Source organism: Taeniopygia guttata, chromosome 1A, assembly GCF_048771995.1.
Source record: "Taeniopygia guttata chromosome 1A, bTaeGut7.mat, whole genome shotgun sequence".
Lineage (NCBI taxonomy): Eukaryota > Metazoa > Chordata > Aves > Passeriformes > Estrildidae > Taeniopygia > Taeniopygia guttata.
In genome coordinates, this window is record NC_133025.1 from 768,563 (window position 1) to 794,682 (window position 26,120).

At 65.1% G+C, this 26,120-nt stretch overlaps 2 protein-coding genes across 7 annotated transcripts in view; one reads left to right on the forward strand and one right to left on the reverse strand.

Annotated features, from left to right (window-relative positions):
• Window positions 1-1,259: 1,259 nt before the first annotated feature.
• ADM2 (adrenomedullin 2) lies at window positions 1,260-5,462 on the reverse strand. Its single transcript, XM_030261612.4, has 2 exons — window positions 5,105-5,462; window positions 1,260-3,396 (listed from the first exon to the last, which is right to left on the reverse strand). The coding sequence occupies exons 1-2, from the start codon at window positions 5,194-5,196 to the stop codon at window positions 3,042-3,044; spliced, it is 447 nt and encodes a 148-aa protein (XP_030117472.4). The 5' UTR covers window positions 5,197-5,462; the 3' UTR covers window positions 1,260-3,041.
• Window positions 5,463-9,341: 3,879 nt separating this feature from the next.
• SBF1 (SET binding factor 1) overlaps window positions 9,342-26,120 on the forward strand; it is a 63,659-nt gene continuing 46,880 nt past the window's right edge. For all 6 annotated transcript variants that reach the window (XM_041720728.2, XM_041720733.2, XM_041720735.2 and 3 more), the window contains exon 1: window positions 9,342-9,571. In XM_041720728.2, coding sequence (XP_041576662.2) covers window positions 9,517-9,571 — 55 coding nt within the window. In that variant the 5' untranslated portion in view covers window positions 9,342-9,516. The remainder of the gene's footprint in view (window positions 9,572-26,120) is intronic.

Genomic DNA, 26,120 nt, shown 5'->3' on the forward strand with positions numbered 1-26,120 from the left:
CAATCGGTGATCAATTAACCCGCCCGGTTAATGTTTGACCCCGCGCCCGCCCGGGGGGCTGCGGCTCCCGGAGGGGACTGGCGGACCCCCGAGCTGGGGACCCCCGAGCTGGGGACCCCCGGAGTGACCCCGCGGGACGTGGGGAGCGGGACCGGCCCTGGGCACGGGGGGCACGGGGGGCTGGGGACAGGCTGGGGGCACCGGGCTGGCACTGCCCCGGGGGGGGACGGGCATCGGGTGTGACAGGGCACGGGCAGGCTGGCACGGGTGGGCACGGACACGTGTGGGGCAGGACAGGGCACGTGTGGGCACAACCACACGTGTGTGTGCCCCCACTGTCCCCGCGTCTGTCCCCGCAGCCCCCGCCTGTCACCTCCTGCCCCTGAGGGACCTGGTGGCTGTCCCTGGACATGGCTGCCCTCGTCCACCCCCTGTTCCATCCCTGTGGGATCACCGTGCCCCATCCCTGCCCCATCCCCAGGGGATCATCCTGACCCATCCCATGTCCCATCCCTATGGGATCATCATGCCCCATCCCATGTCCTATCCCTATAGGATTACCCTGCCCCATCCCCATGGGATCACTGTGCCCCACCCCTGCCCCATCCTCAGGGGATCATCCTGACCATCCCTATGGGATCACCCTGACCCATCCCTATGGGATCACTGTGCCCCATCCCGATTTCCCATCCCCGCGGGATCACCGTTCCCCATCCCTGCCCCATCCCAATTTCCCATCCTATAGGATCACTGTGCTCCATCCCATGTCCCATCCCCACGGGATCACCGTGTCCCATCCCATGCCCCATCCCAATTTCCCATCCCTATGGGATCACCGTTCCCCATCCCTGCCCCATCCCCAGGGGATCATCCTGCCCCATCCCTATGGGATCACCGTGCCCCATCCCAATTTCCCATCCTATAGGATCACCGTGCCCCATCCCTGCCCCATCCCGATTTCCCATCCCCAGGGGATCATCCTGCCCCATCCCATATCCCATCCTATAGGATCACCGTGCCCCATCCCAATAGGATCACCGTGCCCCATCCCTATAGGATCACCGTGCCCCATCCCTATAGGATCACCGTGCCCCATCCCTATAGGATCACTGTGCCCCATCCCGATTTCCCATCCCCACAGGATCACCGTGCCCCATCCCTGCCCCATCCCAATTTCCCATCCCCATGGGATCACCGTGCCCCATCCCTGCCCCATCCCGATCTCCCATCCCTATGGGATCACCACGCTCCACCCCAGCTCCTCCTCACACTGTTTATTCCACCCTCCCCGGGATTCCCGGGAAGCAGCGGCGCTCTGCGGGCCGGGCCGGGGGGGTCGGGCACCCACCGGGGGCACCCAGGGGAGGGGACAGAGGCCTGGGGACCCCCCGCGCCCCTCGGCAGCTCCATGGGGGGCTGGGAAGTCCTGGGACACCCACGGGGTGGGCACGGCTGCTGGTGGCATCCGTGGGATCACATCCCAGAGTGTCCCAGGACAGCCGGGGGACAGCTTGGGACATTCCTGGGACGCCCCGAGCATGGGCACCCAGGGCCAGCTCCCTTCGTGTGGCACCCGGGGGACAGCTTGGGACATTCCTGGGATGTCCCGAGCATGGGCACCCAGGGCCAGCTCCCTTCGTGTGGCACCCAGGGGACACCCTGCCCCAGAACCTCCTGGGACAGCCGGGTCTGCTGGGGAATGGAGGGTTGGGGGGTTCCCGGAAATGGGGGTGCTCTGGGAATGGGGGTGCCCCTGGGAATGGGGGTACCCCTGGGAATCGAGTGCTCAGGAAATTGGGGTGCTCTGGGCATGAGGGTACCCCTGGGAATGGGGTGCCCCTGGAAATGGGGTGCTCTGGAAATGGGGTGCCCCTGGGAATGGGGTGCCCTGGGCATGGAGTGCTCAGGAAATGGGGTGCTCTGGGAATGGGGGTACCCCTGGGAATGGGGTGCTCTGGGCATGGGGGTACCCCTGGAATGAAGTGCTCTGGGCATGGGGTGCTCTGGGAATGGGGGTGCCCCTGGGAATGGAGTGCTCAGGAAATGGGGTACCCCTGGGAATGGGGGTGCCCCTGGGAATGGGGGTGCCCCTGGGAATGGGGGTGCCCCTGGGAGGACAGGGCTGTCCTGGAGGGAGTGGGGGCTGCTGCTCTTGGGGGGTTGCTGCTCTTGGGGGGCTGCTGCTCTTGGGGGGCTGCTCCAGCTGCTCCCAGGAGGGGGGTGGGACAGTGGCTGGGGTCACACATCCCTGTCCCACCGGGCATGGGGTGACGGCCCTGGGGGTGGCAGCGATGTCACACATGTCCCCTCATGTCCTTGTGCCACCACCCCTTGTGGGCACCCACTGAGCCTGTGGGGACACGACGTGGGCACAGCACCCCAACCTTTCCACCGCCCCCCACATTTGGGGACACCTCCCCATCACCAGCTCCTGCCGGGCTGGGGGTGACACGGGCTGGGGACACGGGACGAGGTGCCAGGGGAGGGGACAACGTTCAGGCTGAGGCCCCCCGCAGCACCTGGGAAGGTGCGAGCCCCAGCGGGACCCCCGGGTGGGGAAGGGGCTGGGGGCTGCCCCGTCCCCCAGCCCGCAGCGGGGTCCCTGTGCCACCCTGGGGAAGGACTGGGGGTGCCCTGGGGGGGCTCCGGGGGTGCCCTGGGGGGGGGCACGGGAATGCTGAGTCAGCAGGAGCGCGGCCGGAGGGTCTTGCACAAGGTCCCGGTGCTGCTGCGGTCAGCGGGATTCCCGCCGGTGGCCCTTGGACCCGCCCCGGGTCACCACGGGCCACCAGCGGCCACCAGGGGCCACTCGGAGCCATCAGAGTCACCACGGGCCGGCACCGGGCCCCGGGAGTCACTCCGGTCCACCGCTGGGTCACCGCCGCCCGCTACCGGGGCCGCCACCGGGGCCACCACCGGGGCCGCCACCGGTTCCTGCCCGCCGGGATCCACAGCGTGGCGGCCCCCGGTGCTCCGGGAGCCCCCCGGAGGAGCCCGCGGCGGTGCTCGGGGGTCCCGCGGGGCGGGGGCGCGCCCCCCGCTCAGCCGTAGCTGTGGGGGCTGTTGGGGTTCATGGGGGACGAGTCGCGGCGCCCCGAGTGTCCCCGCAGCTGCCACAGGCGGTGGCTCAGGTTCTGCACCTGGCAGGTGCCCAGCACGCAGCCCACCCGCACCAGGTGCCCCCCGGCCTGGCGGCGGCCCCGGTCCCGCCGGGGGTCCCGCCGCAGGATGAGCCGCCGGACGTGCCACGGCGGGGGTCGAGGGGCGAGCCACGGAACCGGGGCTCGGTGCCGCGGAACCGGGGCTCGGTGCCGCAGGGTCCCGATGGGCGGCGCGGCCGGGGGGGCTCCGGGGAGAACGGGGGTCCCCTCCGGGGGGCTCCGCGCCGGGGGGGCCCTGCAGGAGAGAAGGGACGGGGTCAGGGGGACAGCACAGCTGCGGCTCCCGGGCACGGGGGTGGCACTGCCACAACAGCGGAGGGGCGCGGGGGCACCTCCTGAGACCGGAGCCGCCGCTTGCCCCGGGCTTCCGGAGGAGGAGGAGGAGGAGGAGGAGGAGGAGGAGGAGGAGGAGGAGGAGGAGGAGGAGGAGGAAGCAGCCGCTACCTGCAGGCACACACGTACCCGAGCGCACGACACGTGTCCCGCACACACGGCACCCCCGGAGCCCCCCCGGCGCCCCCCGCTCCGCCCACCCCGTTCCCACGGCCTCTGCCCCCGCACCCACGCCCGTGCCCCGGGCACCCGTGGGTGGGTCCGGCCTCAGGGCACCGCCACGGAGCTGCCCACGGCCTCAGCGCCCCTGGCCCGGGGGCACCTTTGCCTCAGGGGACCCTCCTGAGCTCCCGGGAACCGGCAGCTTTTGGTCCCGTTCTTAGCCCCGTGCTTCTCTTTTCCCTTTTTTTTAATATTTTCTCCCCATTTTGACCCTCGCCCCAGAGGACCCACCCCCAGCCCAGCCCAGGCAGGAGCTGCCCGGGCCCTGCGGGGTCGGGGTGTCCCGGTGCCCCCCAACCCCGGGGCCGGATCCCCCCGCAGCCAGGCGGGGATCCCCGGGCACCGGGGCCGGTCCAGACGCGCTCCCCGCGCAGGGACACGCACACGCACGTGCGGGGTGTGCACACTCCCACGGGGGGGGGGACCGTCCCGGCCCCAGCTGCCACTTCAGCACCCCACAGACCCCCCCCACGGGCACCCACACAGGTCCCGGGCACCCCCGAGCTCCTGCACGCACCGAATCTCTGCACACCTGGCACACCTTTGCACACTTGGCACACCTGGCACACTTGGCACACCTGGCACACTTTTGCACACCTGGCACACCTTTGCACACTTGGCACACCTGGCACACTTTTGCACACTTGGCACACCTGGCACATTTTTGCACACCTTTGCACACCTCGCACCCCGGGCATGCCGTGACCCCGGTGCCCCCCTCCCGCCACCGCGCCCCCCGGGCTGGGGGCCGGGCAGGAGACGGTGCCCCGGGACCCCCCAGACCCCCATCCCGGGCAGCTGATGGGGCGGGGGGACACCGGGAGGGCGCGGAGTGGGTCGTGGGAATAGGGGTGCGGGAATAGGGGTGCGGGGCCGGGCAGACAGGAGGAGTGGGGTGGAGGTTCGGCAGGGGAGAGGTTGGGGGGCTCGTCCCGGGCAGAGAGTGCGGGCAGGGGGATCCAGAAGCGTCCGGGGCAGGGGGTGCGGGAGGGGGTGCGGGCAGGGACCGGGGCAGGGACCGGGGCAGGGAGCGGGCAGGGGGTGCGGGAGGGGGCTGCGGGCAGGGGGTGCGGAAAGAGGTGCGGGCAGGGGGTGCGGGCACGGGGTGCGTGGCAGGGATGCGGGAGGGGGTGCGGGAGGGGGGATCGGGGCAGGGATCGGGCAGGGGGTGCGGGCAGGGGGTGCGGGCAGGGATCGGGGCAGGGATCGGGGCAGGGGTGCGGGAGGGGGCTGCGGGCAGGGGGTGCGGGGCAGGGAGCGGAGCAGGGATCGGGGCAGGGATCGGGCAGGGGGTGCGGGAGGGGGTGCGGGCAGGGGTGCGGGCAGGGGGATCGGGGCAGGGGGTGCGGGCAGGGGGTGCGGGCAGAGGTGCGGGCAGGGTCCCTCACCTGCGCGGCGGCAGGGCCCGCCCGTGGGGCAGCTCCACAAGGCACAGCGCGAAGCTGACGCAACCCAGCGCCAGCGGGGCCGGGGCTCGCATGGCCGGACGGGACCGGACGGGACGAGCGGCGGAGGCTGCGGGAGACGCGGGGCGGGCGCGGGGGTCGCGCTGGGGTCCGGCTCAGATCGCAGCCCCCTCCTCGTCCTACCCCCCTCGGCTCCCTGGCTGTGCCGCGGCCCGGGGGCGGCGCAGGGTCCCTCCCGGCGGTGCCTGACCGGGATCGGGCTGCGCTGCCCCGGGGTCGGCTCCGGCCCCGCTCGGCGCTGCCGCTTCCCCGCCCCGGCCCAGGTTAAATATCGCCGGGGCCGGCGGGCGGGTGGAGCCCAGCGGGACGGGAGGAGCTGCGGGCGGGAGCAGCCCCGCACCGCCCTCGGCTCCGCACCGGTCCCGGACCCCCGGCCGCGCACCGGCTCCGCACCGGCCCCGCAACCCCCAAGTCCCGCAGCACCCCGACCCTGCACTGCCCCCGGCCCCCTCGGCCCCGCACCGGCTCCGCACCTTCCCCGGCCCCTCCCCAGTCCCGCAGCGGCCCCGGCCCCGCACCTTCCCTGGCACCGACCCCCGGCCCGGTACCGCACATACCCGGCCCCGCTGCCCCCGGGACCTTGCCGGTGCAGGGCCGGGGCTGGGCTGGGCTGGGGGACCCGTCCGGGGGCAGGGGGACGGGGCTGGCCCGGGGCTGTTGGGGGGTCTGGGCACCCCGCAGCCCGGCGGGACCGGGACCGGGCCGTGCCGCCCCGTGCCACACCGTGCCGAGCCCTGCCAGCCCGGCCGTGCCCTCCCGCCTGGCACCGCCGGGCACCCCGACACCCCCTGGCTGGCGGGGACCCCGGGGGCACAGAGCCCACCCAGTGCAGCCCAGTGTCCCCAGTTTGGACTGCCCCATCTGCCCCGCCCTTCTCCCAGGGCTGTTCCCGAGTTTTTCAGCATCACATGGGGCCTTGGGAAACAATTCAGGAATGTAAATCCGCGGGGATCAGCGCGGTCCCGCTCCAGCAGCTCCCCCAAACTGGGCTGGTGGGGTTCTCAGGGGGGCCGCTCCTGAGCTGGGCAGGGGAGGGGTCCCCACAGCTTCCTTTGCCGGGACCCCCGGCCGGGACCCCCATTCCCTGCTCGGGGTCGGTGCTCCCGGTGGGTTTGGGGCGAGGACCCGCAGCACCCCCGGGTGTCCGAGCGGCCCGGACCCCAGCCCGGGGGTACCCTCTGCCCCCGGTGCGGCCTCCCCGGGCCGGGGGCCCCCGCGTGCCCGGAATCGTTGGGATTCTTCCGCATTACCGGGACACAAAGGCTCCACACACCGGCCCCGCGCGGGGGGATTTGGGGCAGCACCTGATCCCGGGGGCGGCGGGACACGGCCCCGAGCGGGACGGGGGGCACGGGCGGCCCCCCGTGCCCCGACCCCCGGTCCCGCCCGGTTCCCGGGGAATTCCCGCCGCCTTCTGCGCTCTTCCGCTGGATTGCCCCGCCAGAGAGAGAAACCGGCTCGGAACAGGGCCGAGAGCAGCGCCCCGAGCCCACCGCCACCACCGCGGTGTCCCCGCGGGGTGTCACCCTGCGGGATTTGGGGCGCGGATCTCAGAGGTGACATCTGTCACCCAGCACTGCCACAGCCACCCCAGGGCCGCTCCGGGGTCCTGCCTGGGGTCCCCCTGTGGGGCAGGGCCAGCGCTGCCACCCCCAGGGGCAAATCTGTGTCACCAGGGTCAGTGTCACCCACTCGGGGCACGAGGAGAGGCTCTGGGGACATGGCGGGGGTACAGCTGAGCCCCTCGGCCCCGCAGCAGGGGCAGAATCGCCATCCCTGGGGCGCTGGGAAGGACCCCGGGGTGCCCCCTGTCCCCTGCCCGGCCACGCTGGGTCCGGCTGTCGCCTCACGGCCACCCGGGCACGGGTGACCCCTGGAGCCACCCCCGGAGCTGCTGCCACCCGCTGGTGCCACAGCTGGACCCGCCCCGGGAGCTGCCACCCCCGGGTCACCTCGTCTGTCCCCGGGGCCCGGCGGCACTTTCCCTCTCTCTCTTCCTCTCCCTCTTCCTCTCTGCTGGCTCCCGGCCCTGGGAACCCAGGAGAAGTTTTAATTAGCTTAATTGCCTGCTGGCTGAGGCCCCGGGGCAGGGCGGGGGCTGCGAGCAGCACCCGCAGCCCCGCTCCGGTCACCCGCTCCCCAAAAAGCGCCTCTGGCTGCGGGGACCCCCCCAACCCCCGCCCAGGGCTGCCCACCCTGTCCCGGGACCCCCAAAGCGAGGGGCCGCTCCCCCTCCCAGTGTCCTCAGGGTCCCCCGTGCCCTCAGGGTCTCTTGTGTCCCCAGTGTCCTCAGTGTCCCCAGTGCCCTCAGTGTCCCCAGTGTCCCCAGTGTCCCCACTGTCCCCAGTGCTCCCAGTGTCCCCAGCATCTTCAGCAGCGCCTCAATCCCCAGCGCCCTCAGGGTCCCCACTGTCCCCAGTGTCCTCAGGGTCCCCAGTGCCCTCAGTGTCCCCAGTATCCCGAGTGTCCCCAGGGTCCTCAGGGTCCCCACTGTCCCCAGTGTCCTCAGGGTCCCCAGTGCCCTCAGGGTCTCTTGTGTCCCCAGTATCCCCAGTGTCCCCAGCGTCCCCAGCATCTTCAGCAGCGCCTCAATCCCCAGTGCCCTCAGTGTCCCCAGTGTCCCCAGTGTCCTCAGGGTCCCCAGAGCCCTCAGGGTCTCTTGTGTCCCCAGTGTCCCCAGGGTCCCCAGTGTCCCCAGTGTCCTCAGTGTCCCCAGTGTCCCCAGTGTCCCCAGTGTCCCCAATAGCAGCTCTGGCCCGAGAGGATCCCGGGCACAGGGCACAGCCGGACTCTGCACGTGCCTTGTGTCCCCGTGCCCCGCCCTGTCCCCGTGCCCCGTGTCCGGTGTCGCGGGGCTCCCTGTGCCCGCCGCTGTCCCCGCGGGTCCCGCACAGCCCGTGTCACCCGCTGCCACCGCGGCCCGCGACACCGGCAGCGGTCCCTGCAGTGTCAGCCCCGCGGTGCCAGTGCCAACGCTGCGGTGTCCCCGTGTGGTCACACCTGTATGGGGTCACACCTGTATGGGGTCACATCTGTGTGTGGGGTCCCCTCTGTGTGGGACACACCTAAGGGGGGTCACATCTGTGTGTGGGGTCACACCTGTGTGTGGGGTCCCATCTGTGTGGGGACGCACCTGTGTGTGGGACACACCTGTATGGGGTCACACCTGTGTGTGGGGTCACACCTCAGTGGGGACACGTCTGTGTGTGGGGTCACACCTGTGTGTGATCACACCTGTATGGGGTCACATCTGTGTGTGGGGTCCCATCTGTGTGGGGACACACCTGAGGGGGGTCACACCTGTATGGGGTCACATCTGTGTGTGGGACACACCTGAGGGGGGGACACATCTGTGTGTGGGACACACCTGTATGGGGTCACATCTGTGTGTGGGGTCACATGTGTGTGGGGACACATCTGTGTGTGGGGTCACACCTGTATGGGGACACATCTGTGTGTGGGACACACCTGTATGGGGTCACACCTGTACGGGGTCACATCTGTGTGTGGGGTCCCCTCTGTGTGGGACACACCTGAGGGGGGTCGCACCTGCGGGGGTCCTTTCCAGGGGGACTGTGTGGAATGGGGGTCACGGGAAACCTGTGGGCACTCTAGAGGCCGTGCACACCTGGGGGGGGTCTGTGCTCACGGGGGATGTACCCCCACACCCTGGGGATGTCCCCACACCCCCTGGATGTCCCCTCACACCCCGAGATGTCCCCACACACCCCAGGGATATCCCCACTCCCCCGGATGTCCCCGCACCCTGGGTGTCCCCACACACCCCGAGACGTCCCCACACACCCCGAGATGTCCCCACACCCCGAGATGTCCCCGCACACCCCAGGGATATCCCCACTCCCCCGGATGTCCCCGCACCCTGGGTGTCCCCACACACCCCGAGACGTCCCCACACACCCCGAGATGTCCCCACACCCTCGGATGTCCCCGTGTCCCCCCCATTCCCGGACCCTCCGTCCCCCCCCTCGGGGAAGCCTCGGCCCCGCCCCCTCCGCCCAGGCCCCGCCCCTCCGCACCAGGCCCCGCCCACCCACACACCGGCCCCCGCCCTCTCCACACCAGGCCCCGCCCCCCTCTCCGCGGCCAATGGGAGGCGCGGCCCCGCCCGCGCGCAGCCAATGGGAGGCGCGGCCCCGCCCCCCTCGGCTCCCGGCGCTGGCGCAGGCGCGGTGCGCGCGGGGCCAAGATGGCGGCGGCGGCGGGCGGTGGGCGCGGGCGGGCGGCGGCGGCGGCCTGAGGAGCCCTGAGGAGCCGAGCGCGGCCTCGCGGGGCTCCCGGAGCTCCCGGGGCCGGCCCGGGCCGCCCCCGCCGCCATGGCCCGCCTGGCTGACTACTTCGTGCTCGTGGGATACGACCCCGGCAAGCGCGGTGAGCGGCGGAGGGGCGCGGGGGGCCGGGCCCGCGCGGGGCCGCTCTGGCCGGGGCTGTGGGGTGGGCGCGGGGCCGGGGGCGCGGGGCGGGCCCTGGCGGCGGGGCGGGGTGCTCCTGGAGCAGGGCCGAGCCTGCGGGGCCGTCCCGGGGCCGGGCCGGGCAGCACCGGGCAGCACCGGGCAGTACCGGGCAGTTCTCATCTCCCCTTCCGAGCAGCCCCCGGGCGGTGCCGCAGCCGGAGCCGGCCCTGCGCGGCTCACCCGTCACGGTTTGGGTGTTTTCGGTGTGTCACCGCTCCGGGGGCACCGCCGTGCTCCGGCCGCGGCCCCGGGCCTGCTCCCCCTGCGCCTCCTCAGCTCCGGGCGTGGATGTGCTCCTCCCGGTCCTGCTCCCGGTGGGCACCCACCGGCCCGTTCCCGGGCACCGGACGCTGCTGAGCCTGGATCTGGCAGACACTCGCTGCCCTGGCCTCTCCCGCATCCCCGCTCGCCTCAGGTGATGCTGTCGGATGTTTTGGTGTGTTCGGGATTTCAGGTCTCTTCCCGTCGTGTTTCCTTCTGCCTCCCGCCCCCGGAGCTGTTGGGGAAAAGGAGCTTTGGCGGAGTCACAGAGGAGGCGAAGCGCCCTAAAATCAGGAAATCGGGGCTGAAGGGCCCCCCGAGCGTCTCTGCCCACCCGGCACATCCCCAGGCTGTGCTGCGCTTGTTCCGAGCTGTGCTGGCAGCTGGGGAAGGGGATTGCTGGGTTTGCTGTGGGTTTGGTCATCAGGGATGCCACTGGGGCTCGGTTCGGGGTGGATCCCAGCCTGGAGCAGCTGGAGGAGGGCAGGAGGAGCGAGCTGAGTGTCGGGAATGCTGGAGAGCAGAGCTCTGCATCAGTTTGGTGTTTCCTGAGGGGTTCCTGCTCGTGTGGTGTTGGTTTGGTGTTTTATTGCTGTTCCTGCAGGCGTGTTCCCCCCGTGTCCCCTTGGCAGGAGCTGCTGTCCCACAGCTCACCCCGTGCTGGGGTGGGGGATGCAGGGGGATTCAGGATTCCATCTGGGAGCAGGCTCCACATCCCCTCGGGAGCCGTGCTGGGGGGTTGTACCCCCTTTGTCCTGCCTCCAGGTGCTTCCTCCTGCATCTTCTTCCTCATCTCCTCCCCGAGGATGCTGCAGCTGGGGCCTGCACCTTCGAACTGCTGCTGGGAGCGGCTTGGTGACGGGTGGGGATCGGGGTCCTGGTGTTCCCTGGGCCTGGTGCTCCTTGCTGTGACTTCCCCAGGGAACAGAAACGTCCCACGTGTGCCTGGGGTCATTTGGGATTTGTTTTGGGGAGAGGGATGATGCCGTGAGGTGGTATTGGGACAGCCAAAAGGAAGAACAGGTTTAGGTGGGAGATTGGGAATGAGGAATTCCTGGCTGGGGCTGTCCCTGGATCCCTGGAATGTCCCAGGCCAGGCTGGACACTGGGGCTGGAGCAGCCTGGGGCAGTGGGAGGTGTCCCTGCATGGGTCAGGATGAACTTTCTGGTCCCTTCCCACCCAAATCACGTCGTGATTCTGTGCCACTGGGAAGGGAAGAGCTCACATTTAACAAATTATGTTCCTCTGGGGTAAATATGCACTTTATTTTGGGTTTGACTCACCTCTGCAGGGAAGGGATGGCTGCAGGATATTGTGGGGAGATGGCTCCAGGATGCTGTAGAGGGGACAGGTCCCAGACACCAGCCTGACCCCCCTGGCTGCTGGGGTGGCCCAGTCAGAGGTGACCAGTCCAGGTGAGGCACCCAGGAGTTGTGGCCTCTCTGTGCCAGGGGTCAGGCTGGTGTCTGGGACCTGCACATGTCCCCAGGGATGTGCCAGCCTGTCCCCAGGGATGGACCCACACCGGTGCTGTGGTTTTTGGGATGTCTGGCAGCATTCCCAGCTCTGTTTTCCCAGCCCCCTCCCAGCTTAGATAATGCTGGAGGAAGGGCAGCGGCGCTCATCTGCTGGTGACTAATTGCTGTACAGGTTGGGTTGCTCTGGCAGAGCCGTGGGCTGTGCCAGGCTGGGCTGTGCCAGGCTGGGCTGTGCCAGGCTGGGCTGTGCCAGGCTGGCAGTGTCCCTGTCAGCATCACCTGTAAACAGAGCTGCTGAGCCCCTCGGTGCTGCCCGAGCCTGGTGTGTTCCCGGCCGGTGCCTGTGGGATTTGGGGTCGGGCAGGGATGGCTTTGCACTTGGGGATGTGAAAGGGAAAGGTCTGCTGGGGTGGTGGGAGCTGAGGTGGCTCTGCAGCACATCCAGAGAGGCAATGCCAGGCTGGGCTGGGTGGGAAGGGACCCCAAACCCCTCCAGTGCCACTCTGCCATGGCAGGGACACCTCCCACTGTCCCAGGCTGCTCCAGCCCCAGTGTCCAGCCTGGCCTTGGGCATTCCAGGGATCCAGGGGCAGCCCCAGCTGCTCTGGCAATCCCAGCCCAGCCAGGAATTCCTCATTCCCAATCTCCCATCCATGGCTGCCCTCTGGCAGTGGGAGCCATTCCCTGTGTCCTGTCCCTCCATCCTTGTCCCCAGTCCCTCTGCAGCTCTCCTGGAGCCCCTTTAGGGCCTGAGCTGTCCCTGGATCCTTCCCTTCCCTCCCACCCTGGCTCCAGGAGGTGTTGTGGTGCCTGCTGCAGTTTGTGGGAACAAAACCGAAATCAGATCCGTGCCGGGTTCCCTGGGGTCCCTGGGTGCTGCTGGAGCCGCCTGTCCCTGGGGTTTCCTGGAGCAGCCTCATCCCCTGACCTGGGGCTGTGCTGCAGGGCCTGGGACCACGTCCTGCTCCTCGGGCAGGGCCAGAAAAGGGCTCTGAGCTCTCTCAGGGGCTGTGGCTTTGGCTGCACGGCGTGTCCAGGACCCAGGCAGGCATCCAGGTGCTTTTCCTGGTTTGTGGAGCGCTGGGGATGTGTCCAGGAATGCAGAGCATGGACGTGCTACCTGCCTGTGGCACAGTGTCCCCGTGTCCCCCTGCTGTGCCAGGCACCCAGCCCGCTCCATGGGGCTGTGTGGGAGAGGGGCTCCAGGGAAAAGTGTGGAGTGAACGCTCCTGGCAGTGGGGATCAGCTCCTTCATGCCAGGGTCTTGTGTTGTGGGCTGACTGCTCACATTATTCCCTGTAAGTGGATGGGTTTTATTGTCCTGGCTCTTCCTTCAGCTTCCCAGAGCTGGGATTGTGCCTGGTTTTACCTGGGAATGGCAGTTTTCCAGACCCAGGATTGTGCTGGGTTTTACCTGGGAATAACAGCTTCCCAGGGCTGGGATTGTGCCTGGTTTTACCTGGGAATAACAGCTTCCCAGGGCTGGGATTGTGCCTGGTTTTACCTCAGGATCCAAGGGAATAACTTCCCAGAGCTGGTTTTACCTGGGAATAACAGCTTCCCAGAGCTGGGATTGTGCCTGGTTTTACCTGGGAATAACAGCTTCCCAGAGCTGGGATTGTGCTGGGTTTTGCTGGGATCAGAGGGGGTTTCTCTGCACCCCCCATACCCTGAGAGTCCAGGACAGCTCAATTCCAAACCCCGTGGCTGCAGGAGTCTGGAAGTTTGGGATAGGGAGCACTGGATGGGCATGGCCTGGATGATGGGAGCCAAGACCCAGTTTGGGATTGATTTGGGATTTCCCAGGGGGTTTAAGCTGCCAGAGGGATGGATGGGAGACTGGGAATGAGGAATTGCCAGAGCAGCTGGGGCTGCCCCTGGATCCCTGGAATGTCCAAGGAAATGTTGGATACAGGGGCTGGAGCAGCCTGGGGCAGTGGGAGGTGTCCCTGCCATGGCAGGGTGGCACTGGAGGGGCTCTGGGGTCTCATCCCACCCAAACCATGCCATGAGTGACCCCTGCTGCAGTCAGGGGTGCCGGTGTCCCGTGGGTGTCCCATGGGTGTCCCGTGGGCGTCCCGTGGGTGTCGGGCTGCCTGCGCAGGCTGCTCGGGAAGTCCCGGTGGTTTCTCTGTTTCCGTGCTCACCCAGCAGCATCACCTCACACTCGTGCTCTCCTCAGACACCCGGGCAGGGGCTCGGCACTCCGTGGGCGGTGGGGATGGCAGGAGGAAGCTGCCTCTTTCCATGAGGTGCTGGGGCAGGTTTTGGGGTGTTCTTTGTGGGGAACGAGGCACAGACAGGGCACATCCCGAGCTGCTCCTGGAGCTGGTTCCTGGTGGGCCAGGGCAGGGCTCTCAGGGCTCAGGCTGCTGCTGTCCCAGCTGTGTTTTGGGTTGGGTTCCAGCTCTCCTGGTGGCACCTATCTGTGTCACTCTGTCGTGGCCCAGTGACTCAGGGTTTGAATCAGCCGGGTTCGGCAAAATCACCCAGGAAAAGCCCCTGGGGCTGACAGCAGTGGTGGAGCTGTTTGCTGGGTCAATATTTGCACAGAGAAAGAGAGGCTGGGAATGGCCCTGGCACCTGCAGAGCTGCTCCCAGCCACGTGCCCGGCCTGGGGAAAGGTGGGTATGGGTGAGGGGGCAAATCCAGAGCAGCCCCAGGGCTGCCCCAGGGCTGGAGCCCCTCAGATCCCAGGGAGCCAGGCTGGGAGAGCTGGGGGGGCTCACCTGGAGAGGAGAAGGATCCAGGGAGAGCTCAGAGCCCCTGGCAGGGCCTGAAGGGGCTCCAGGAGAGCTGCAGAGGGACTGGGGACAAGGGACAGAGGGACAGGACACAGGGAATGGCTCCCACTGCCAGAGGGCAGCCATGGATGGGAGATTGGGAATGAGGAATTCCTGGCTGGGCTGGGATTGCCAGAGCAGCTGGGGCTGCCCCTGGATCCCTGGAATGCCCAAGGCCAGGCTGGACACTGGGGCTGGAGCAGCCTGGGGCAGTGGGAGGGGTCCCTGCCATGGCAGGGTGGCTCTGGGTGATGTTTAAGGTCCTTTCCCACCCAGCCCAGTCTGGGATTCCCTGATTCCCTGTGTAGCCACTGGCTGCCCCTGGAAGGGATCACCCCTCCCGCCAGCCCCCACAGCTTCCAGCTGCATCCAGGCCTGGGAACTGCGGCTCTTCTGATCCCAGCTGCTCCATGAATCCTCCTCTCCTTCCCTTTGAACTGCAGCCCGGAAGGAGCAGCTCTGTGGGCTGCAGGTCCCACCCGGCAGTCAGAGGCCAGCAGTGACAGTGGCAGTGACAGGGGCAGTGACAGTGACAGTGACAGGGGCAGTGCCTGAGCTGGGCCTGAGCTGCTCCCGCTCCACCGAGTTGTGTTTGTGGATGGGGAGAGATTCATCTTGGAATCATGGAATTGTTTAGGTTGGAAAACTCCTCACAGCCCATCCAGACCTACCATCCCCAGCACTGTCACCACCACTGACCTGTCCCCAAGTGCCACATCCACATGGCTTTGAAATCCCAACAGGAATGGGGGCTCCAAACCCCCCTGGGCAGCCCCAGCCGAGGCCTGACCCCTTTCCATGGGGAAATTCCTGCTGCTGTCCCCCCTGAGGCTGCCCTGGCCCAGCCTGAGGCCGTTCCCTCTGCTCCTGTCCCTGTTCCCTGGAGCACAGCTCGACCCCCCGGCTGTCCCCTCCTGGCAGGGACTTGTGCAGAGCCACAAGGTCCCCCTGAGCCTCCTTGGCTCCAGGCTCAGCCCCTTCCCAGCTCCCTCAGCCCCTCCTGGGCTCCATTCCCTTCCCAGCTCCCTCAGCCCCTCCTGGGCTCCATTCCCTTCCCAGCTCCCTCAGCCCCTCCTGGGCTCCATTCCCTCCCCAGCTCCATTCCCTGGGCACCCCTGGCTGCCCCTCCTTTCCCACGTTGTTGTCATTGGTGTGGGATGGGTCAGGCTGGCCCTGGAGCAGCCCCTGAGGAGGGAGGTCAGAGCTGCAGCTCTGGACTGGTCATTCCTCCCCCTTTGGACACATTCCCGTGTCCAGCTGGGTTTCCTTGCCTCAATTCCCTGCTGCTGTGACCAGGGATGGTGTCGGGTGTTCCTTGCAGTGTGCCAGTCCCCGTTTTGGGGCGGTGGCTGAAGGTGAGGTGGGCACAGAGCCCTAACCCAGGTGTTGTATCAGATCCTTGCCCCATTTCTCAGTTTGCTCAGTTTCCCAGTTTGAGGATTTAGCACTTTTCTCTCTGCTCTCTCGTGTTTTCCCCGAATCTGAAGCCTCCCCTTGCAGCCAGTTCCCTTTTGCCGTTCCCGGCGCTGGGCTGGAGCAGAGCTGCGGTTTTGTGGGCACTAAAACCACAAACAAACCCCACTTGGAACGTGCCCTGGAGCTCCTGGGCTGCAGGAGGAGGAGTCAGCCCCAAAACCCCTTTGCTTTGGCTCCCTGGCACAGCTGGGGGAGCCGGGATGGCCGGTGGGGTTGGGGGATCTGGAGGAACTTTTCTCCCACACGGTGACAGTGACGCCTCCAGGGCCGCTCTGTTCCTCCCGTGGCTCCTGACCACTAAATGCTGCTCTTGTGGCAGCTGGAGAGCCTGCGGGCCTCGGGGCAGGGAATTCCTGCTCCTGGGAATCAGCCTTCCCATATCCTCAGTGTGTTTGTCCCCTCCTCGGGGCTGGCAGCTGCTGCTGCTGGGGGGGTCCAGAGGGTTTGGGGGCGCTGGGACCCTCTGAGAGGGCCCTTGGTGACTGGTGGGACCCTCTGGGGTGATCTGGGGGCTGCTGGGACCCTCTGGGGGGGCTTAGTGACTGGTAGGACCCTCTGGGGTGATTTGGGTGCTGTTGGAACCCTCTGGGGACGTTTGGTGACTGGTGGGACCCTCTGGGGACGTTTGGTGACTGGTGGGACCCTCTGGGGTGATTTGGGGGCTGCTGGGACCCTCTTGGAGGGTTTGGAGGCTGGTAGGACCCTCTTGGAGGGTTTAGGGACTGATGGGGCCGTCTTAGAGGGTTTGGGGACTGATGGGACCCTCTTGGAGGGTTTAGGGACTGATGGGACTCTCTTGGAGGGTTTAAGGACTGATGGGACCCTCTTGGAGGGTTTAGGAACCGATGGGGCCCTCTTGGAGGGTTTGGGGACCAGTGGGATCCTGAGAAGGGATTTGGTGACTGGTGGGAGCCTGTGGAAGGATTTAGGGACTGGTGGGATCCTGTGGAAGGATTTAGAGACTGGTGGGATCCTGTGGAAGGATTTAGGGACTGGTGGGATCCTGTGGAAGGATTTAGGGACTGGTGGGATCCTGTGGAAGGATTTAGGGACTGGTTTAGGGTCGGGGCAGTGCAGAGCAGCAGTGGGGGCCCTGCCTCCCTCCCTCCCACAGCAGTTCCAGAGGTCTGTGTGTATGGAGTGGCTCCAGTGCCACGTGTCCCCTGGCAGGGAGCAGCCTCCTCGCCGGGATCTGCAGAGTCTCACACGTTATTTCTGCGTGTCTGAGCTGCTCCAGCGAGATGTGGCAGCAGCAGGGGGATTTTGGGGGGGATTCTGGGGAGGAAGAGCTGCCTGTGGCGGGTGTGCAGCTGAGGTGTCTGTGGGCAGCTGCAGGAAGTGCAGCAAAGCAGCTCCTGTGAGCTCTGCAGCACCTTCCTGCCCAGCTGATGGCCCAGATAAGGCCACTTGTGGCTTGTCACTGCCACTTGTGTCTTGTCACTGTCACTTGTGTCTTGTCACTGTCACTGTCACACTCTCCCCAGGGCAGGGTTGGGGCCGTGCTGGTCTGATCAGCTTCTGATCCCAGCCCGGATGCTCCGAGGGGCTTGGCCCTGCATCCATGGGAGCAGTGACAGTGGCCTCCTGCACACTGTCCCTCCCAAACCTCCCAGTGCTCCTGTCCAGGGCAGGGAACGGAGCTGGGGAGGGAACGGAGCCCAGGAGGGGGTGAGGGAGCTGGGAAGGGGCTGAGGGAGCTGGGAAGGGGCTGAGGGAGCTGGGAAGGGGCTGAGTCTGGAGCCAAGGAGGCTCAGGGGGACCTTGTGGCTCTGCACAAGTCCCTGCCAGGAGGGGACAGCCGGGGGGTCGGGCTGTGCTCCAGGGAACAGGGACAGGAGCAGAGGGAACGGCCTCAGGCTGGGCCAGGGCAGCCTCAGGGGGGACAGCAGCAGGAATTTCCCCATGGAAAGGGGGTCAGGCCTTGGCAGGGGCTGCCCAGAGGGGTTTGGAGCCCCCATTCCTGTTGGGATTTCAAAGCCATGTGGATGTGGCACTTGGGGACAGGTCAGTGGTGGTGACAGTGCTGGGGATGGTTGGACTGGATGGGCTGTGAGGAGTTTTTCAACCTAAACAATTCCATGATTCCAAGATGAATCTCTCCCCATCCACAAACACAACTCGGTAGAGCGGGAGGAGCTCAGGGGGGATTTTGGGGAGATTCCTCCTGGAAATGCTGCCCAGCCCTGTGCCAATCACCTGGGGACGTGGTCAGTGCTGGGACCAGTCAGACCCGATGCTGCTCCAACCCAAACAATTCCCCGATTCTGAGCCAGCTGTGCTCCAAAGCTGCCATAATGTTCATGTTTTATGTAGGAAAACCTCTGGCCTGGTTTTAGGACCTTGCCCTGGTATTCGGTGGTTTTGAGCTACCTGCAGTCACAGCCCTGCAGCAAATTCCTGTCAGGAAGCCCAGGCAGGGATTGGGATGGGCAGAGCTGTGGGGTCGGGGATGGGCAGAGCTGTGGGGTCGGGGATGGGCAGAGCTGTGGGGTCAGGGATGGGCAGAGCTGTGGGGTCGGGGATGGGCAGAGCTGTGGGGTCGGGGATGGGCAGAGCTGTGGGGTCAGGGGTGGGCAGAGCTGTGGGGTCGGGGATGGGCAGAGCTGTGGGGCTGGGGATGAGCATACCTATGGCTCTGGCAGCATCAGGGATGAGCCCAGGCAGCAGCAGCTGTGTTCCCCTGCACAGGCAGGTGACTGGAAAGGACAGGGATAAGCTCCTGGATGGGATCAAGGTGAGCTCAGCAGGAAGGAGGTCAGACAGTGCCAGTTCCTCACGGGAGCAGTGGGAGCTGGCTGCTGCAGGAGCGGGCTCTCAGCTCGGCCTGGGGATGTGTCAGGTGTTGCCAGGGCTGGGAATTCCTGCAGAGGTGTGTGGAAATCCCAGGAAGGTGGTTTCCTACAGCTCCCTGACAGGAGGGCAGCTCCAGGGAACAGGGACAGGAGGAGGGGGAATGGCTTCAGGGTGGGCAGCAGGGGGGATTTCCCCATGGAAAGGGTGGCACTTTCAACCTGGAAAGTGTTGGCTCTCTTGGGAATTCCTGGCACAGCGTGGCAGTGCCTCAGCACCCTCACAGGCAGGAATTTCTTGCCCATATCCCATCTAATTCCGTCTGGCAGTGGAGGCCATTCCCCTCATTCCCTCTCCAGGTGACCACAGTGGTGACGTGCCAGCAGGGCAGGGGGACAGTGACCCTGCAGCCAACCCTGGGTGTCCCAGAGCCATTCCCTGCCTCTCCCGACTTGGCTCCTCCCGGCACAGTGGGGCTCTCCTGGGGATTTCTCTGTCCATTTAACTTCTCCTTCCTCCCTCTCCGGGTTCCTCTCCTCTCCTGGCTCAGGTCCGTGTTTTCACTTCACGTTTTCTTCCCTCCCCGTTTGGATGGGTTTGGAGGCTGCTTTGCTCCTGTCACACACGATCTGCATCCACATTCTTCCCACTCTGCCTGGCATCCCTGTTTTCTGTTTTTCCTCCCTCACCTCACCATCATTAACACAGAGGGAGGAAATGTGGATTTTCTTCTGGATTCTCCCTCTGGCCCGAGGTTTTCTTGGCAGCTCGGGTTTTATATGAGGACCTTTCACAAGTCTTGGGAATTCCATCGAGGGTGTTGGGGTTTTGTACTTTGGTTTAACGCTGGTGCAGAACTCGAGGTTTGCCGTGTTTGGGATCCAGGTCTGGTTTCATGGAGCAGCTCCAAGAGCTGCTGGAGCTCCTTCCTTCATCCCCATCCCCGTGAGTGCCTAAGGCCAGGCTGGACACTGGGACAGTGGGAGGTGTCCCTGCCATGGCAGGGTGGCACTGGAGGGGCTCTGAGGTCCCTGACCACCCAACCCATCCCAGGAGCCCCTGATTGCAATCTTGGCCTTTCCAGGGAAGATTTTTTCCCCAGAAAAAGCGGTTCCTTTTTCCCCAAGGCCCTGTGAGCATCCATGGGCGTGTGCCAGCCGTTCCTCCTGGCCGGGAGGGATGCGGGTGGCAGCGGGCCAGGCAGGAGGAATGTGATCCAGGCAGGAGGAATGTGATCCGTCATCCCAGGCGGCCGCACGTGGGGATGAATCGGCAGCCCCAGGAACCGTGTGCAGCCTGGAGCCCGCCGGCTGAAGTCATGAGACAGGCACAGGGATGGGATCCTCTGAGTCATCCCGGCAGAAATCTGCTCCCGAGCCCGTAGGGAGCGCGGGGGAAGCGGAGGGAGCAGCTGGGAGCCCATCCCGGGGATGGAGCGGGGCCGGGGCAGCTCCCCCAGCTGGGATTTGCTGCCTCTAGCCATAAAAGGGGAAATTCTCCTTCACACCTCGTGCAGAGCGTGAGCGAGTCTGCGGGGAGTGGGAGAAGGGAATGGCCCAGGAGGGGAAGGCTGGAGAGGGCTGCTGGTGAGGGGGAGGAGGTGGAGATCTGGTCTGCGTGGGGAGATGGGATGTGGGGCTGCAGGGATGTGGGGCTGGAGATGGGATGGGGCTGCAGGGATGTGGGGCTGGAGATGGGATGGAGCTGCAGGGATGTGGGGCTGGAGGTGGGATGGGGCTGCAGGGATGTGGGGCTGGAGATGGGATGGGAGATGGGATGGGGCTGCAGGGATGTGGGGCTGGAGATGGGATGGGAGATGGGATGGGGCTGCAGGGATGTGGGGCTGGAGATGGGATGTGGGGCTGGAGATGGGATGGAGCTGCAGGGATGTGAGGCTGATGTCCTGACCAAGGAGGCAGTTCTGCTTTGAGAGGTGAAATTCCAGTCTGTGTCCCAGTGGGAGCAGTGGATGCAGCTCCAGGAGGATCCATCCCCTTGTGGAGTTATAAAAACAAACAAAAATGCCCCAAACCAGTCCCAGTTTCTCGTGGTGCTGTCAGCCCATGGAGTTGAACCCATCCTTGTTAGGGATTTGAGCCCAAGCTCCTGGGGTTCCTGGGAATGCTGCAGGGCCGAGCAGCTGGCAGCACACCTGGCACGGTGGGGAACCCCAGATGGGGGACGGGACAGAATTCCCAGTGGGAAGGGAGGGAAGGAATCGTGTCCTGCCCCAGAGCCGGGGGTGAGGAGGGACCTGTGGCTCCCTGAGGCAGCACCTGGGGATGTCCTGGGAGCAGTGCCAGCCTGGGGGACCTGTCCCATCCCAGGCAAGGCTGCTGTGGGATCTGCAGCTCCTGGTCCAGATGGAGACTGCCAGGCTCCAAGTAAATCCCGGGATTTACCGGGGTTTCCTGGCTGAGACGGGCGGGAGTGGTGCTGGGGACATGGGGGAGGGAGTGTGGATGGGGTCAGCCCCAGCTGGGGACCCCCAGAGGGGACAGGACCCTGCCGTGGTCACAGGACAGTGACACGGATTCATGGAATGGTTTGGGTGGGAAGAGACCTCAGAGCCCCTCCAGTGCCACCCCTGCCATGGCAGGGACACCTCCCACTGCCCCAGGTGCTCCAGCCCCAGTGTCCAGCCTGGCCTTGGGCATTCCAGGGATCCAGGGGCAGCCCCAGCTGCTCTGGGCACCTGTGCCAGGGTCTGCCCACCCTGCCAGGGTGCTGGAGCTCCAAAAACAAAGGGGAAGGGAGCCTCAGGGTGTGCTGAGGGCTGGGTGACATCGTTCAGGCATGGGGGCAGCTCACCTGGGGCTGTTTGTACCTGTGAGGAGCTCACCTGGCTGCAGCTGCCCCACCTGCCCCCCACGTGCAGCTCTTGTGCTTCTCTGTTCTGTTGGGTGTTTTTAATTCAGTCATGGAATTATTTGGGGTGGAAAAGCCTTCAGGGCTCATCGAGTCCAACCGTTCCCCAGCACTGCCAAGGCCACTGCTGACCCTGTCCCCATGTGCCACATCCACATGGCTTTGAAATCCCAACAGGAATGGGGGCTCCAAACCTCCCTGGGCAGCCCCAGCCAAGGCCTGACCCCCTTTCCATGGGGAAATTCCTGCTGCTGTCCCCCCTGAGGCTGCCCTGGCCCAGCCTGAGGCCGTTCCCTCTCCTCCTGTCCCTGTTCCCTGGAGCACAGCCCGACCCCCCGGCTGTCCCCTCCTGGCAGGGACTTGTGCAGAGCCACAAGGTCCCCCCTGAGCCTCCTTGGCTCCAGGCTCAGCCCCTTCCCAGCTCCCTCAGCCCCTTCCCAGCTCCCTCAGCCCCTCCTGGGCTCCATTCCCTCCCCAGCTCCCTCAGCCTCTTCCCAGCTCCCTCAGGAACTCTCCAGCCCCTTCCCAGCTCCCTCAGCCCCTCCTGGGCTCCATTCCCTCCCCAGAGCTCCCTGGCAGTGCCCAGGGGTTCTGCTGCCCCTCTGTTGCCTCTGGCTCAGGAAGGATCCCGGCCCTTGAAGGTGCCAAATTCCTTTTAGGGAACATTCCTGCAGCACCAGGTGCCAGTGCTGGGAGCAGAGCTGAGGCTTTGGCACACAGGAACTCCTGGGATAACCCGGGATAAGTTCTCCTGAGCCAGTCCAAGCTTGTGTGAGGGACAGTGGCAGTGTCACCAGCCAGGCTGGGAGAGCTGGGGGGGCTCACCTGGAGAGGAGAAGGATCCAGGGAGAGCTCAGAGCCCCTGCAGGGCCTGGAGGGGCTCCAGGAGAGCTGCAGAGGGACTGGGGACAAGGGACAGAGGGACAGGACACAGGGAATGGCTTCCCTCTTGCAGCCATCCCATTCTCTGTCCCTGAAATAATTTCAATTGGATTATTGCACATTATTTTCCTTGGCTCTGCTGCCTCATCCCAGCCCATGAGGGCTTTGGGGTTCATGGAATTTTCCAAGCACTAGGGTGGCTGGATGGGAGTGACAGAAAAAGGGGGACAAGGTGGGAATGTCACCGTGCACCACCCCAAAAGCAAAATCCCATCTCCTGGCCCTGGCTTTGGGCTAAAGGAGGATGAGGAAGGGGCTGTGGAGGGGCAGGGAGAATTGGGAGCTGCTCACAGCTCTTGGATCTTTTCCCAGAAATGTTTGATGGAAAATGTGGACTCTTCTCCCTGGGTCTGGAGAGAGGGATAGAGACGTGCTGGGCTCATCCCAGCTCCTGCTCCAGTCTGGGATGGGTGGGAAGGAGGGAATGGGAATGGGAATGGGAATGGGAATGTGCTGGGCTCATCCCTGCTCCAGTCTGGGATGGGTGTAAGGAGGGAATGGGAATGTGTGGGACTTATCCCAGCTCCTGCTCCAGTCTGGGATGGGGCACGGGGGTCCCTCCCTCCCATCCTTCCTCCCCCGAGCTCTGTGCATCCAAACCAGCCTTCATCCTTAATCCATGTCCAAGTTTGGAATGCTTGTGCCGTGTTTGCCCGGGTTTCTGGCCGTTAGCCAGTGGTTTTGGGGCTTTTAGGTGGTTTTTTGCTGGGACTGGTGTGTCTGGAACCAGTTGTGCTGCTGAAATCCTTGGGGACGGGGTCAGCACAGACATCACTCAATATTCCTGAAAATCCCAGCGGGACAGGAAGCTGACGTTGGACAAAATGTTTGAATTTTCGGAGTTTCTGTCGAATTTATCCTTAATTCCTTTCTTTTTTGGTGTTTTTCAATAGTTTGTTGCTCATTTTTTCCTGACCTTTGGCCCATGTCTGACTTGGTTTTACCCCTCGTGTGTCATCTCGGTCGTTTAGGGTTATTTATTTTCTTGTTGAACTCTTTAATGGTTGTTTTTTTGTCCAGCTTGGTAAATCCCAAGATGTTTTGGCTGAACGGGGGGTCAGTCACTTGTTGAGGGTTTGGAAAAACCTAAGCCTACGCCAGAGATGGGATTTATTTGGGTCAAATTCCAAGTGCTTTTTACTTTTCTGGGAAATTGGAGTTTTGCTGTGGGGGAAGTGAAGCAGTTTGGGGCAGAGGGGGGGCAGTGGGAGGTGTCCCTGCCATGGCAGGGTGGCACTGGAGGGGCTCTGGGCTCCTTTCCCAGCCAGCCCATCCCAGGATTCCACGACTCTGAGTTTTTCTGGCAGAGCAGCAGCAGAAATGAGTGTTGCTGTCTCAGGTCTGAGCTGTCACTCCAAGGCTGGAAGCTCCATGTGTGGAATGTGGCAGGCACATCCCTGAGGAGCGCTCCTGCTCCAGCTGGATTCTCCTCTGCCCCACAGGACGGGGAATTCATCTGCCTTACTCCAGCCAGGCTTTCCTGTCTCCCTCAAAGTCAGAGTGATGCCAGGATTTCATTGAGTTCTTTCGGGAAATGGGGGATTTTGGGCTGGTGGAGATGGAGGAGCTCCTCAGGTCTCATGGAGCCCTTTCCAAGGTTGTTCTCTGCTCCTCAGGATCCTCTCCAGGGCAGCCCCAGGTGTGTGAGGGCCCAGCCCCTGCCCGGCTCTGTCGGCTTTGGGTGGAGGAGCAGAGCTGTGTTTCCTTCTGGGAAGGATCCCACGGGGCTGTGATTCCCTGCCCTTCCCATCAAACAGAGCCTCTGCCTCTGGCTGAGGCGTGGGTGTGCCTCAGGGTCATGGAATTCTGGCATGGCTGGGTGGTCAGGGACCCCAGAGCCCCTCCAGTGCCACCCTGCCATGGCAGGGACACCTCCCACTGTCCCAGGCTGCTCCAGCCCCAGTGTCCAGCCTGGCCTTGGGCATTCCAGGGATCCAGGGGCAGCCCCAGCTGCTCTGGCAATCCCAGCCCAGCCAGGAATTCCTCATTCCCAATCTCCCATCCATCCCTCTGGCACTGGGAGCCATTCCCTGTGTCCTGTCCCTCCATCCTTGTCCCCAGTCCCTCTGCACTTGGCAAACTGCATTCTCCAGGAACTTCCACTGAAATGGGGAATTTCAAGTCATGTTTGTATTTATTTCTTCCCAATATCCCATCTACATCTCCCCTCTTCAGCTCAAACCCCTGGGATAAGCTGGAAAGGGCCCCGTGTCCCGCTGGTCTCCAGGAGCCAGGGTCGGGCTGGGAGCAGCTCCAGGGACAAGTCTGCAGGTGAATCCTGGAATCCTGGTGCATCCTGAGCTGGGAGGGCCCCACAGGGATCACAGCTCCAGCTCCTGGCCCTGCACAGACACCCCAACAATCCCAGCCTGGGCATCCCAGGGAGGGGAGCTCCAGCAGCCTCAGGGCCGTGCCCATTCCCTGAGGAGCCTGGGCAGTGCCCAGCACCTTCTGGGGAAGAACCACTCTGCTCCGTGACCTTGGGAATCATCCCAGCCTGTCCCAGCCTTCCCAGATAACCCCTGTGGGGGGATGAGGTGGGTTTGGGGGAGCTGGGTGTTGGTGGGGTGCTCCATTGGGAGCAGGAGTTGCTGGGAATGTGCTAATCCCAGGAATCTCTGGCCAGGCTCAGAGCTGGCAGCACTCCCTGGTGCTCCCATTCCCAAGGATCAGAGGTGAGGAGCTGCTCCAGGACACCGGGGCTGGACCCTCTGGGGTGGCGTGCCGTGGGGTTTGGGGGAGCAGGGATTGGCATTCCCGAGCCTGGGCAGGGCAGGGCTCCTCTCCGGGCTGTGGGGTCAGGCTGAGGGACAGCTCCAGGCTCTGGGGCTGCTGGTGCTCCCTGGGAGCTGTACCTGCTGCAGAAAATTCTCTGGGACATGCTGATGAGGAAGCTGAGGGCTCCAGGGCAGGGTTGTTTCCCCATCCTGGAGCAGTCTGTGGTCAGTGGGGTTTCAGTTCCCCTTGGATTCAGCCTCTTCTTCCTCGTGCACCCTGCGCTGTTCCCGCTGCCCCAGGAGGGGCAGATCCCTGGGGAGGCTCCCTCATGGAGGGGATTGATTCCCTTCTGCAGCACAGATCCTGTGAGGGGCTGGGAAGGGAATGGAGTGTCCAGGGAACAGAGCTGGGAAGGGGCTGAGCCCAGGAGGGGCTGAGGGAGCTGGGAAGGGGCTGAGCCTGGAGCCAAGGAGGCTCAGGGGGGACCTTGTGGCTCTGCACAAGTCCCTGCCAGGAGGGGACAGCCGGGGGGTCAGGCTGTGCTCCAGGGAACAGGGACAGGAGGAGAGGGAATGGCCTCAGGCTGGGCCAGGGCAGCCTCAGGGGGGATTTTGGGGAAATTCCTCCTGGAAATGCTGCCCAGCCCTGGCACAGGGCTGGATCTCCATCCCTGGAGGGATTTCAGAACTGTGTGGATGTGGCACTTGGGGACAGGTCAGTGTGTTCTCGGGGAATTCTCAAAGTTCCCATGTTGGTGGGACATTTCCTCCCGTGTCTGTTCTGGTGGCTCTGGCACTGCCCAGCCCAGCTGAGCCCCAGTGGAAGCCGACCCCATTCCCAGTTCTGCATTCCTCCCCGCTGGTTCTGTCACTGTCCCTCCCTGCATGTGCCACGCTCCGGCCCCGCGGCCGCCGCCTGTGTGGGACACGGGGAACAAAAGCTCCTTCTGCCCTCGTGGGAGATGTTGATGCTGGCAGAGGCTGGGTGGAAATGATCCCTGCAGGGTCAAGACAAACTGAGGCAGGGCTTGGATCGCTCCCTGTGCCCTGGCAGGACGGAGCAGGGAGGGACTTGGGCACCCACGTGTGATCCGGGCTTTGGGTTTGGGGTTTCCCTCTGTCCTTGGCTGCTCTGCAGGAAATTGCCCGG